General features: G+C 36.2%; 1 protein-coding gene across 1 annotated transcript in view; it reads right to left on the reverse strand.

Annotated features, from left to right (window-relative positions):
- WDPCP (WD repeat containing planar cell polarity effector) overlaps positions 1 to 13,678 on the reverse strand; it is a gene marked incomplete at its 3' end in the record, with an annotated part of 308,777 nt that overhangs the window by 32,311 nt on the left and 262,788 nt on the right. The window contains exons 15-16 of the mRNA XM_080711300.1: positions 12,284 to 12,363; positions 234 to 262 (exon numbers count right to left, since the gene is read on the reverse strand). Of these exons, the coding sequence (XP_080567426.1) occupies positions 234 to 262; positions 12,284 to 12,363 (109 nt within the window). The remainder of the gene's footprint in view (positions 1 to 233; positions 263 to 12,283; positions 12,364 to 13,678) is intronic.

Raw genomic sequence — 13,678 nt, forward strand, 5'->3', positions numbered from 1 at the left:
GCATGCACCACCACACCCAGATCCAATTATGCATTAATTTATTAAAATAATCATCTTAATAATTATAAGTTAGAAATGCTGAAATTCTAAGTGCTTTTTTAAAAATAAGTTTTAAATGTAGTTAATGTAGTCCAGTTAATGTAGACCAATAAGTATCATTTTCTTAGTTCAAAATAATCACATACAGTTTGGTTGTGTTTTTTTTTTTTATGAGTAGTAAGACAATATTTTACCTGTCCTTTGCAGTCTTCTTTCAGTTCTCCTAAAACAAAAGATCACAGCATTAATGCTTGTAAAGTATAATAAAGTACCTTAATTTAAAAACCCCAAACTTTTTAATTTTTTCATGAAAAGAGAAATCCTTGAAATATAACGTAAATAAAGTACTGAAAACTTTAGGAAAAGTATAGCTGAACCTTAAAGATAGTATGAAAGAACCAGGCATGGTGGCAGACGTTTGCAATCCCAGCATTTGGGAGGCTGAGATAGGAGGATTGCAGTTCATGGACAGCTTCAAGTACTTAGCGAGGCCCTTTGTAACTCAATGAGACCCTGTTTCAAAATAAAGAATAAAAAATAGGGCTGGAGCTGTAGCTCGGAGGTAGAATGCCCCTGGGATTCAACCCCAGTACTGCAAAAAAAAAAAAAAAAAAAAAAACCAAAAAAACAAAAACCAAAAAAAACCCACTAGTATGAACGTACTAATTATTCATATATATACACATGATATAGCTAATATCTGCAATGAAATAAAATAATACCTATATACCTATATTGTTCTTCCTGTTTCTTTAAGAAATATTATCTTACTAGTATGATAAGCATATTTTATCTAAATGCCAGTCTGGTCGAGTAGTGGTAGTTACCTGGAGAACTGTGTCTTGACTTAATGGTAAAGGAAGTTGTAACTGGTTAGTGAGTTGTCTCCTCTCACACCAACTCTACCTGTTGACCCTGGCTTAGTGTATCAAAACGATGCTTTTAAAATGGAGGTGTGGCATACTGATGTGCAGAGAGAAAAGAAGGGTCATTATTATCACAATATAAGTTTCTATTATTGATAGATGTTAGGAATTATTTTATATATTTTCAACCTTGAAACAAGGAAGTGGGTATAATTGGTGGTATTTATAAATCCCAGTTATTCTTGCTATACCACTCCTGGGTACCAAAGGGACTAGAATAAAAAATATAGTAATATATGCATATCTATTTTATAGCAGCACAATTAATTCACAATAGCTAAATTATGGAACCAACCTAGGTGCCCATCAACAGATAAATGGGTTACAAAATTATGGGATATACACACAGTGAATTTCTACTCAGCATTAATGAAGAACAAAATAATGTGATTTACAGGAAAATGGATGGACCTCGAAACCATCATATTAAGTGAGATGTTAAGCCACATAAAGTAAAGGGTCATATGTTTTCTCCCATATGTGAAAGCTAGGGAGCAATCAGAATGCCGCAGGGGCTTAGATAATATCCTGTATGGGGAAGGGAGGAGAGGGCATGTGGAGGAAGTGCTGGGTGCATGCACACTACCATCACTATGAGCCACGTTATGATCTGAGACAGTGATGCACCAGTGAAAGTCAAACAAAATCCCAGTTATGTCTCTCTCCTCTTACAGTATTTAGTACATGCATATACCATCCACTTGGCACTAGGTTTACATTAACTTACATTGTTCACTTTCTTAATTTATTGAGTGTACCTTCCTAAGTAGATTATTCATTTACTAAAGTTTATTGGCAACATGTTATTCCTCCCAAATAGCAGTACAACCAAATACTGATATCAGTCTGTGAGCACTGTATAATTTTATAAAATTCCATTAGCTTATTCTCTTTTATGCCTTTTAGCATGTCATTATACTGCAGATGAACCAATTCCAGTTGAAGATCAGGTGGAAACTGCTCAATTGCAGTTGACATTTTTTTTTTTTTGGTGCTTCTGGGGCTCCTGGAAGCCCTTCTACCTCTGAGATACACTCCCAGACCTATTTTTACATTTTTATTTTGGAGACAGGGTCTCCTAAGCCAGCGCCGCAGCTGGCTTCGAACCTGCGCGATCCTCCTGTCTCTGCCTCCCAAGCGCGGGGATTACAAGCGTGCGCCACCACGCCCGGCAACAGTTGACATATTTTGAAATGCATACAATTCTTTTGCACTTGCCCCCAGATTCAAAAAAACAACACTGGAATTAAGGAGATGAGTTGTTCCAGTTTTCTGGGACTATGTAGGAGTCCTAAGATTTGGTACTAAAACTGGGACAGTCTGTTTTAACTGGGTCTTGCGATGTTTCTCAGGCTGGCCTCCAAATCCCTGGCTCCACTCATCATCCTGCCTCTATAAATTGTCTTTCTATAAATTGTGATTAAAGGCATACACTACCACACCCAGTTCACATTTTTAAACCACAGCTGGAAACATAGTTTGAGCTGTGAAAATATATCTACTTCACATTTGTATGAGTGTATATCACATTTGTTGTTTTAACTGACAGTACAACTTGACATTACTTATGATTCAGACCTAAATTAACGTTGAAATGGATTAAGAAACATCAAATTTTCAGCAGAAGTTTTTTAGGAAGTCATTTAGTTTGATAATAGTGCTTTTACTCATTCAGAAAAATTTCAATCTCAGCATTGAGCTAAAAATAATCATAATTTTTGCCACTAATAAATTTTTTAACTTCTCTGTGATAGGGAAAGTCCGATTATTCAGTGTCCCTCTCATTTTGAGAAAAATTCACAAAACCGACAACAGTTAAACCCTTCAGAGTGAATGAAACTCACCATCTACACTACTGTTCAGTTACCATAATAGACTAAAAATATTTTCTGTAAAGTACCTAATGATGAGTAATAAATAAAGTGAATAATCATATGATTTAAGCATCTACTATTCAAAGCTTTATTACATTTATCCAGCAAAGTCTTTTTTTTTCCATATGTTTCATCATCAGTTGTAAAAATATTAGCAAATTCTGCTTTAGGTTGGTTGTACTTACTGTTTTATCATTAGAAAAAAAAATCCTAAAAAAAAAAAAAATCCTCACCTGTGGTTGTATAATTGTTCCACACAGACTATTCATTGAGGCTAAATTTTCACTGACTTTAAACTTGCCATTGACTACTCAAATGAAAACCAGCAATTCAGCAGTATTTGTGATATCTGTTGACCAGGGAAAAACACTTGATCTTGTTTTCATTGATTTTGTGTGTATGTATGTTTTGTATTTTTGCTGTTTCTTTTTGTGTGTGTGGTACTGAGGATGAAACCCAGGGGTCTTCTACCTGCAGGCTACACTCCCAGACCTATTTTTTATTCTTTTACTCTTTTTTTTTTTTTTTTTTTTTTTGGAAACAGGGTCTCACTGAGTTGCAAAAGGACCTATTAAGTAGCTAGGGCTCTCCATGAACCATGATCCTCCTGTCTCAGCCAAATGCTGGGATTACAAGCATAATGCCACCATGCTCGGCTTGTCCTCAACTTAAAAAAAATTTATTCTTTATTTTGAAACAGGGTCTCACTGAGTTGCAAAGGGCCTAAGTAGCTGAGGATGTCCATGAACTGTGATCCTCCAGTCTCAGCCTCTCAAATTCTGGGATTACAACTGGGCGTGGTGGCGTACACTTGTGATTCCAGCACTTGGGAGGCTGAGACAGGAGGATAGCACAAGTTCAAAGCCAGCCTCAGCTACTTAGTGAGACTCTCAGCAACTTAGTGAGACCCTGTTTCCAAATAAAGTATTAAAATAGGTCTGGGAGTGTAGCCTGGAGGTAGAAAAGCCCCTGTGTTCCACCCTCAGTACCACACACACACAAAAAAAATCTGAAAATACAAGTGTGCACCACCATGCCTGGATGTCCTCAACTTTTTAAGTGATTATATTCACTAAACAGCCAATAGTCTTCAACTAGTTTATTTTTTCTGAACACATTTCTTCATCTGTTCAAATAAAATGTGATTTAATTAAACTTACCATCAGTAAATGGCTCTCCTTGCTTGGCTAACAAATGAGTCACTGAGAAACTTATTTTGCTTATAGCATCATGTTCAGTGTGTGTGTGTGTGTGTGTGTGTGTGTGTGTGTGTGTGTACAGAAATTCTGCTAGGATGGATATTATATATTAAAATTTCTAATTATGACTATTATTTGCTTGTAATCTGGGGATATTATGATGAATCTTGTGTGGTAATATGTATATTGGATTCTTTTTAGAATATAGTCATAGTAATATTGATGTATTATAGGATTCTTTTTAGAGTACAGTCATGATGTCATTGCACAATAAATACCATAATTTGCTTTCTAGTTCAATAACAAATAAACCTTTCCGTTGTATCTTAAAAGTGTGACATTCAAGCAAAGCGTGGTTCTAGTACTTGGGAGGCTGAGATAGGGGTATTAAAGTTTCTCAGCCAGCCTCAGCAACTTAGTGAGACTCTCTGCACCTTAGCCAGACCTTGTTTAAAAAGAAAATATAAAATAGAGGTGGGGTGTAGCTCACAGTTAGATAGCCCCTTGGTTTATTCCCTAGTATCCACCTCCATGTGTGGCATTCAACATCCAATCTTCTTTTGTTTTGATATGATGAGCATTGGTTATTAAAGTAAAATGAATTGTTGCAGCATGGCAGTCTGTATGGCACTTGGAATGCTCTGAATTTATAACTGTGTCACTACAATTTGCAGTGTGCCAAGTAGCAGTGTGAAGCACTAATCAATTCTGTCATTGTAGCACGGAAATAGCTATAAGTGATTTGTGAAAGAAGGAGCATGTGTGCCAGGAACTTTATTTATGGACATTGAAATTAAATTTCACATAATTTTCGTGTATTATAGAATATTATTCTTTTTATTTTCCCCAGCTATTAAAAATATTAAAAAATTATTTTCCATGTCATTTAAAATTTATATGTAAACAAATAGCAGCATATATTCTTTTTTTTTTTTTTTTTTTCCTTTTGGGTCTGGGGATGGAACCCAGAGGCATTTGACCTCCGAGCTACACCCCCTGCCCTATTTTTTATTCTTTATTTTGAAATGGGGTCTCACTGAGTTGCAGAGGGCCTCACTAAGTAGCTGAGGCTGTCTGTGAACCGTGATCCCCTGGTCTCAGCCTCCCGAATGCTGGGATTACAAGTGTGCGTCACCACGCCCAGCTAGCATATATTCTTTAAATGGAGGACAGTTAACTTTAGCACAGCATCTAAAGCACTTAGCAGAATTTTTTGGTCTTGTAAATCTTCAGCGATTGATTTTCTATTGACATCCTTATTGAGATTTTCCCCTAATAATGGTAGAGAGGTATTTAGGATTGAAAATTTTCATAGCTTGTTTGAGAGTGTAGGATGCAATCAAAAGTCTTTTAAGTTGAAGTAATATAGAGTGTCTGTATCTTACTATGTGAGCTGTGACAGAAGTAAAATTGATATGATGAGATTTGCTTTCCAAAAGAAGCCTCGCTGGTTATATTCTGGTCTCATTAGCTTTGTAGGATGGATGATCGATTATGGGATAATCTCTTTGAGGTTTCTGACCAAGCAATTATTAGGTATTAACTTTTTAGTGTTAATTATGATACTTGCTTTAGATAGAAATATTTGTGACGTTAGTACCTGAAATTCATTATAATACATATCCATTAGATCTCTGGTTTAAACACATCCAGTTCTTATTATTTCTTTTCAAACTTAGTAATTCAGTAAGAAGTTACTTTAAGATCAGTGTTACTCAGATTTTGTCACGAAGACCAATAACTGGTCTGTAAATCATATATTGCTGGTTTGTGAATGGTTTATTATTTGGGTTAAAAATAATAAAACATTAAAGAAAAACAATTAGGAATTTTATGGCAGTTCCAAAGGATAATTTTATGTATGTATAATAAAAATTTTAGACATTTTGTAATTACAAATTTTATTTTTAGTTTATTTTACCAAATAAAATATTAATCCATATTGGATTAGAAATTTTAAAAAATGAAACAAAACTGGCTTTCCCACAAATAGGTTTGATTCATGTGTGATTTCTGTAAAGAAAGAAAGGAAGAGATAATAAAAATTCTTGTCTTTTTACTCTTTTACTTGTTTTTATCTTTGGGTTAATTTACATTTATTCTTTCTTTCTTTTCTTTTCTTTTTTTTTTTTTTTTGGTGGTACTGGGGTTCCTGGAAGCCCTTCTACCTCCGGGCTACACTCCCAGACCTATTTTTTTAATTTTTATTTGGAAACAGGGTCTCTTAAGCCAGCACGGCTGGCTTCGAACCTGCACGATCCTCCTGTCTCCGCCTCCCAAGCGCGGGGATTACAAGCGTGCGCCCAGCTACATTTATTCTTACTCATCAATTGTTAATTTAATTTTCAATTTAGCCAATTTGGTCAACATGTTAGGTTTTTTTATTTTTTTGCTTTTCTATATATAGTATTAATTCAGTTTGTATAGCTTCTTTATTATGCCTTATTTGAATATAATTCCTACATGTTAGAAAATATCACCCTTATTATTTATTTATTTATTTATTTATTTATTTATTTATTTATTGGTGGTACTGGGATTCCTGGAAACCCTTCTGTCTCCGGGTTACACTCCCAGACCTATTATATATATATTTTTATTTGGAAACAGGGTCTCTTAAACCAGCGAGGCTGGCTTCGAACCTGTGCAATCCTCCTGTCTTCGCCTCCCAAGTGTGGGGATTTCAAGTGTGTGCCACCACGCCTGGCCTTATGATGGTTTTATACTATGTAAATAAACTTGGCTAAGCCAGAATGTTGTTTCACAGAATACTCTTCCGTGTGTGTTTCCATGCTAGAGATGGCTAAGAAGAAATTTGTGTAAGATTTGGAAATCAGTAAAATATCAATCATTACTCTCTGAAGAATTTTTTTTTCGGGGGGGGGGTGGTACTGGGATTCCTGGAAACCCTTCTACTTCCAGGCTACACTCCCAGACCTATTTTTTTTTATATTTTAATTTGGAAACAGGGCCTCTAAAGCCAGTGCGGCTGGCTTCAAACCTGTGTGTGCCACCACACCTGGTATTCTCTGAAGATTTTCATGGTGAGAGGGAGAGAGAGGAGAGACAGACAGACAGACAGACAGAGTTACCAGCAAATTCTTGTTTGTCCTTCCTCTGTACCGTTTCGAGTAAGAGAGAACTCTTCTTGCCTTACTGCCGTTGAGCTGGAACATGGGTTTTCTCTTGCTTTTGGACTCAAACTGAAATAGTGTTCTTTCTGGGGCTCACACCTGCTGGCCTTCAGTACACTATTGGCTAACTACACTGTTGGCTTTTCTGGGTTTGCAGTTTACCAATTGCAGATCTTGAGACATGTTAGCTTTCCTAATTGTTAGACTTAATTCCTTATAACCAATCTCTGTCTCTCCCTATATGTGTGTGCACATGGTCATGCACAACCACCCCTCCTGTTGGTTCACTTTCTTTTGGAGATTCTACCATCCACATCTATTTATTTGTTCCTACTGCTTTTATCCTTTGGGACTTAAGTGTGTTGCAATTCACATATAGTAGGGCAGAAAAACAGGGCCTGATATGTTATCTTGCCGCTTATATTAGAATAGATGACTTAGGAATTCCTTTTAACTTATCTGTATACTACTTGAAAAATGGTTATTAAGTCTATCATTATTTAAATAGGGCAAAAGAGAATTTAGTAGGTACAAAGAACATAAAGATGGACTATTTCAGTGAAGGAACAGTAAAAAATGTCAAATTCTATCAGAAGTGATATAGAGAAAATCTGGCAAATGACCCTAGAATAAGTCAGTAGGAATTTATCAGTTTCAAAGTGAATATTGTCGCCGGACGTGGTGGCGCATGCTTGTAATCCCGCACTTGGGGGGCTGAGACAGGAGGATCACACAAGTTCAAAGCCAGCCTCAGCTACTTAGTGAGGCTCTCAGCAACTTAGTGAGACCCTGTTTCCAAATAAAATATAAAAAATAGGTCTGGGAGTATAGCCCAGAGGTAGAAAAAGCCCCTGGGTTCTACCCCAGTACCACAAAAGCAAAAGCAAAAACAAAAACAGAGTGATATTGTCAAAAGAATGAAGTAAATGAGTTAGTAGTATTACTAACATGGCTATTAATAGGTTTTGAGTGACAAATAAGTAAAAATAGGTGGGTTTTTTTTTTGTGGTACTAGGGATGGAACCTAGGGGCCTTCCTCCTTTTTTTTGTGTGTGTGTGGGTACTGGGTTCCTGGAAGCCCTTCTACCTCCGGGCTACACTCCCAGACCTATTTTTACATTTTTATTTGGAAACTGGGTCTCCTAAGCCAGCGCGCGCGGCTGGCTTCGAACCTGCACAATCCTCCTGTCTCTGCCTCCCAAGCGGGGGGATTTACAAGCGTGTGCCACCACGCCCGGCAACTTTTGGGCTACACTCCCAGACCTATTTTTATATTTTTTATTTGGAAACTGGGTCTCTTAAGCCAGCTAAGGCTGGCTTCGAACCTGTGCGATCCTCTTGTCTCAGCCTCCCAAGTGTGGGGATTACAAGTGTGCACCACCATGCCCGGCACCAAAAATAGTTTTAAAATGATGAAATAGCGTAAAATATGATCAGATAGAGATGCTGTGGGCAGATTACAAATGGTCTAAATAGTTTAATGTCTTTTTCAGGCAGTTTGGGGACTGCATCAAAGCATCAGTACTTTGGAGGCTGAAACAGGAGGATGGCAGGTTTGAGAACAGACTCAGCAACATACAAGACTCTTAGCAACCTTTTAAAACCATGTTTCAAAAAAAAAAAAAGTTGGTCATATGACCAAGAGATAGAATGTCTCTGGTTCAATTCTCAGTACCACAAAGTTGAGGCGTTTTACTGTTTACTCCCCAGTTGTTTACAATTTACACCTTGTTGGCAGGGATGATGTTTTCCACTTCTGTTTCTCCTGCCTAACATAGTTTATGGCATATAATAGGCACTCAAATATTTGTTGAATTGCTAAAGGAATCTAATATGACATTAAAATTTTAAATCATAATGTCTCAAATTTATTTTTTTCTGTTCCCATTATCAATATTTTTGCCTAAGTTTTTTTTTTATAACTTTTTGTTACTTTGCTTATTATTTATGGTGCTGAGTTTTAAACCCAGAGGTGTTCCACCCCTGAGCTAAACTCCTAGCCCTATTTATTTCTGAAATATGGTGTCGCTAAGTTGCTGAGTCTGGCCTTGAACCTGTGATCCTCTATTTCAGCCTCCCAAGTACTGGGATTATAGGTGTGCCACCATGCCCAGCGTTATTACTTTAATAAATATTTAATAAGTAAATAAATGAATAAATAAATATAATGTTTGCCATCTGTTATTTCCTCTCTCATTTCTAATTTCAATCAATTTGGATGAGGCCATCAGATTAATACTTGTATGCTTTTAATGTTTTCACTTGCCTGTTTCACAACTTTCAAAGTCATATTACCTACTGAAATAAATATAAACTCTGTAGCCTTACATCGTGGCCTGTTCATAATCTGGCCTATAATTTATATTTCAATCCTTACCCTCTGCTACCCTCTCTTTATAACAGCATCATCAGCCTTTTGGAACATTGAAAGCTGTTATCTGCCGGGCGTGGTGGCGCACACTTGTAATTCCCAGCGCTTGGGAGGCTGAGACAGGAGGATCGCACAAGTTTGAAGCCAGCCTCAGCTACTTAGTGAGGCTCTCAGCAATTTAGTGAGACCCTGTTTCCAAATAAAGTATAAAAATAAGTCTGGGAGTATAGCCCGGAGACAGAAAAGCCCCTGGGTTCCACCCCCAGTACCACCACCAAAAAAAAAAAAAAAAAAAAAAAGCTATGATTTATTCTAGTCACTATAAAAATGATACAAGCTAGCAACTAAAAGTAATTTTGAAATCATTCAGGTTTTCAAATATTTTCTCTTTTTAGAATAAAACAAAAGATTTATAGAACCATTAAAAGTCATTCTGATTTTACTTGTAGTCATAACTAACTTCTAATTTCAACTTTCCCTCTAGCCTTGTTAAATACTGTGAACTCTATATTTTCTTCAAAAATTAAGAGAAAATAAATTTAAGAGGGAAAATACATTTTTTTCTACTGAGATTGTGTGTGTGTGTGTGTGTGTGTGTGTGTGTGTGTGTTGTGTGTGTGTGTATTTGTTTGTGTTTGTACTGGGGATGGAACCCAGGGGCCTTCTACCTCCAGGTTATACCCCTAGACCTATTTTTATATTTTATTTGGAAACAGGGTCTCACTAAATTGCGGAGAGCCTCACTAAGCTGCTGAGACTGGGTTCAAACCTGAGATCCTCCTGTCTCAGCCTCCCAAGTACTGGAAATATAAGCATATACCACTATTCCAGGCTCTTTATTTTTTATTTTTAGACAGGGTCGTATTAAGTTACTAAGACTGGTCTCAAACCTGTGAGACCAGTCTCTCCCTGTCACAGCCTCCCAAGTACTAGGATTATAGGTGTGTGCCACCACACCCAGCTAGAATCATGTATTTTTAAATCATTAATGCCAAAATATTGCTTTAATTGTTCATTTACTTGCCTATCCTGCATGAGAATCATTCTTTTGAAATTTTTATTTCATATGATAAGATAACTTAAAATGACAATATTTTAGGACAGAATTGGTACTAGATTAATATATGGTTTCTGGCATACTGGTAGACCTCAGTTTAAGAAAAAAATATTAGTAGTTGCTCAGTGGCTAGCATTTATGTCACACACCTCATTCTTATTTTATATTGAAATAGGGTCTCCATAATAGAGTTGCTGAGAGCCTCATTATGTTGCTGCTGGCTTTGAACCTGTAATTCTCCTATTTCATATGTAACACTTCTTTTTTTAAATTTTTGGTGGTACTGGGGGTGGTACCCAGGGGCTTTTCTACCTCCGGGCTATACTCCCAGACCTATTTTATACTTTATTTGGAAACAGGGTCTCACTAAGTTGCTGAGAGCCTCACTGAGTAGCTGAGGCTGGCTTTGAACCTGTGCGATCCTCTGTCTCAGCCTCCCAAGCGCGGGGATTACCAGTGTGCGCCACCACGCCCGGCTATGTGACACTCTTTAAAAAATCATTTTTTGTTCAATTCATTTCTCCTAGATACTGAAGTTGGTTTCATGCATTTTCTCTCCAAAGTCTCCAGAAGAAAAAGTCCACATAAAGCCTCTTTACTCATCTCTGTTGTCCTTTTCTGTATTTCTCTTTCTTTCAAATTTTGCTTTTTAAAGTCTCAGATAGGTGCTGTGATTTGAATGTGGTTTGTCTCTTCCAAATCTCATTGAAAAATGTTCCTCAAGAGATGGTAGGACCTTTAAGAAGTGATGTCGGCACTTCTACATCAGAAACGATGTAGATGGATTCATGTCATTCTGGGGGGACTGGATTAATTAACAAGAATGCAGGTTGTTAAGAACTGAGGCTGCCCCTGGAAGCAAGAGACTCTCCCTGATGCAGCTGCCAGATCTCAGACTTTTGTCCTCCAGAAGTGGGCGCTAAATAAACTTCTTTCCTTTATAAATGACCTATTGTCAGGTATTTTGTTATAGCATCAGTAAATAGACTAAGATAAGATAGTTTAGCAGAATAGGCCCCTTCTTAGAGGGAAAGGTAAGACTACCAGATTTTATCTTTTGATCTTTTTCATCTTCAGAGGAGAGTGAGAACGAGATGTAGTGAAAACACTCAAATATTTTTGTACCTTCATAGTTATCTATATATAATTTTCTATCTCTGCAATTGCTCATGCAGTTTATTCTGTAGGCTGAATTTCTACTTATTTATGCTTTTGGGGGACCAGTTTTAAGGGGTATATTACATGGATGCTTTGAGTTATAGTATTTAACTAAATACATTTTTATTTTCTACTAAGCTGGGAAAAATTCATGTCATTTTTCTCAGTGACCCTTCGAGCCTATCTGCTCAAGTTATAGTCTCCAGGCTAGCAGCACATGTATCATGTATCACCTGAAAGCTTATTAGACATGGAGAATTATGGGCCCCACTCAAAATAGACTAAATCAGAATCAGCTTTTAACAAGATCCCTATTAAATATATCTGTATTTATTTGTATGCTTATTAAATTTAGTCTTAGCTATAATTAGGTTACTTGGCACTTTATGTTACATCAACCAAGAGCAGTTTTATACCAATTACAAATTAGCAAGGTTTTCACATTCATTTACTGAAATGTCTTATAAATTATTACTTTTTGTTACACTTTGTTATAAACACTTTGGGTACCTTGAATACTGTTACCTTCTGCATTAGAGGTATTAGTCTTCAAAGATCCAGCACAGATGTCTTTTTCAGGTTCCTTTCTTCTGTCAATTACTTGACTGTCGTATGAATTTTTGAATTGAAAGAAAGATTAAGAAAGAAAAATTTAAGGTTAGATATGTTGTGGCTATAACTCGATACTCTAAGCATAGATCCCAAACTTATTGGCTTACCTCCCCCTTTTCAGAGAAAATTTCTCAATAGCCCTTAGGTACTTACACTGACCCCTTATTTTATTAAGCACTACCACAGTTGTATCCAAGGCTACTACCACCTGCTCATATCAGTACAGTATTCCCTGGGGGAGAGGGGTTGCATTATTTGGTAGGAATACATGCCAAAGCTTAGTATAAGCAAAGTATTAGCTATTTCAAATCTCTGAGTTTTTAGAACATAATTAAAATTTTTTTCTTGAAATATTTAATCAACATATATTGATTAAACCATATAAATATATATATTTGTATGTGTATATACATGTATGCATATATATGAGATTGATTGTATTATACCCATAGTCTTTTTAAGAATTTTTTATTTTAGGCTGGGAATGGTGGCACACGCTTGTAATGCCAGTACCTGGTAGGCTGAAACAGGAGAATCTGGGTTCGTGGCCAGCCTCAGCTACTTAGTGAGGCCCTCTGCAACTTAGTGAGACCCTGTTTCAAAATAAATAATAAAATCGGCTGGGGATGTAGCTCAGAGGTAATATGTCCCTGGGTTCAATCTTCAGTACTCCCCCAAAAAATACCTGAAAGAGGGTCTTCCTAAATTGCTGAGGCTAGCCTTGAACCTGTGATTCTCCTGTCTACCAAGTATTAGCATTATAGCTACCACACTTGGCTAACAATAAAATTTTAATACCATTATTTTAAAAACATGGAAAGCCACTTTTAACGATTTCACTATTAAATATTTTGCAGAGCACTTCAACTTCAACATACAAATAATATATTTTACATATACAACTTTTAAAAGAAAGAATCATGAAACAAAATGTGATATGCTGAACTCCTAGATATTATAAAATTTAAATGAATGATAAAGTTTTATATTAAAATTTATCTTCCTAATTTTAGAAACAATCCACTATCAATGAGACCCTGTTTCAAAAATAAAAAGACTAAAAAATAGGGCTGGGAGTGTAGCTCAAAGGTACAATGCCCCTGGATTCCATCTTAGGTACTGCAAATAGTAATAATAATAATAATAATAATAATAATAATAATAATAATAAAATAATAATAGAAACAATCCACTAATAGTGTAAAAAATAAACAGTAAAAGAGTACTAACATAATCTAAATATTTAGAGTTCATTCTACTCATTACTACACGTTTTTAAAAATAAAGCAGAGATAATTCTGCCTTACT

The sequence above is a fragment of the Muscardinus avellanarius genome (genome assembly GCF_963383645.1).
Source record: "Muscardinus avellanarius genome assembly, chromosome: 15".
NCBI classification, from domain to species: Eukaryota; Metazoa; Chordata; class Mammalia; order Rodentia; family Gliridae; genus Muscardinus; species Muscardinus avellanarius.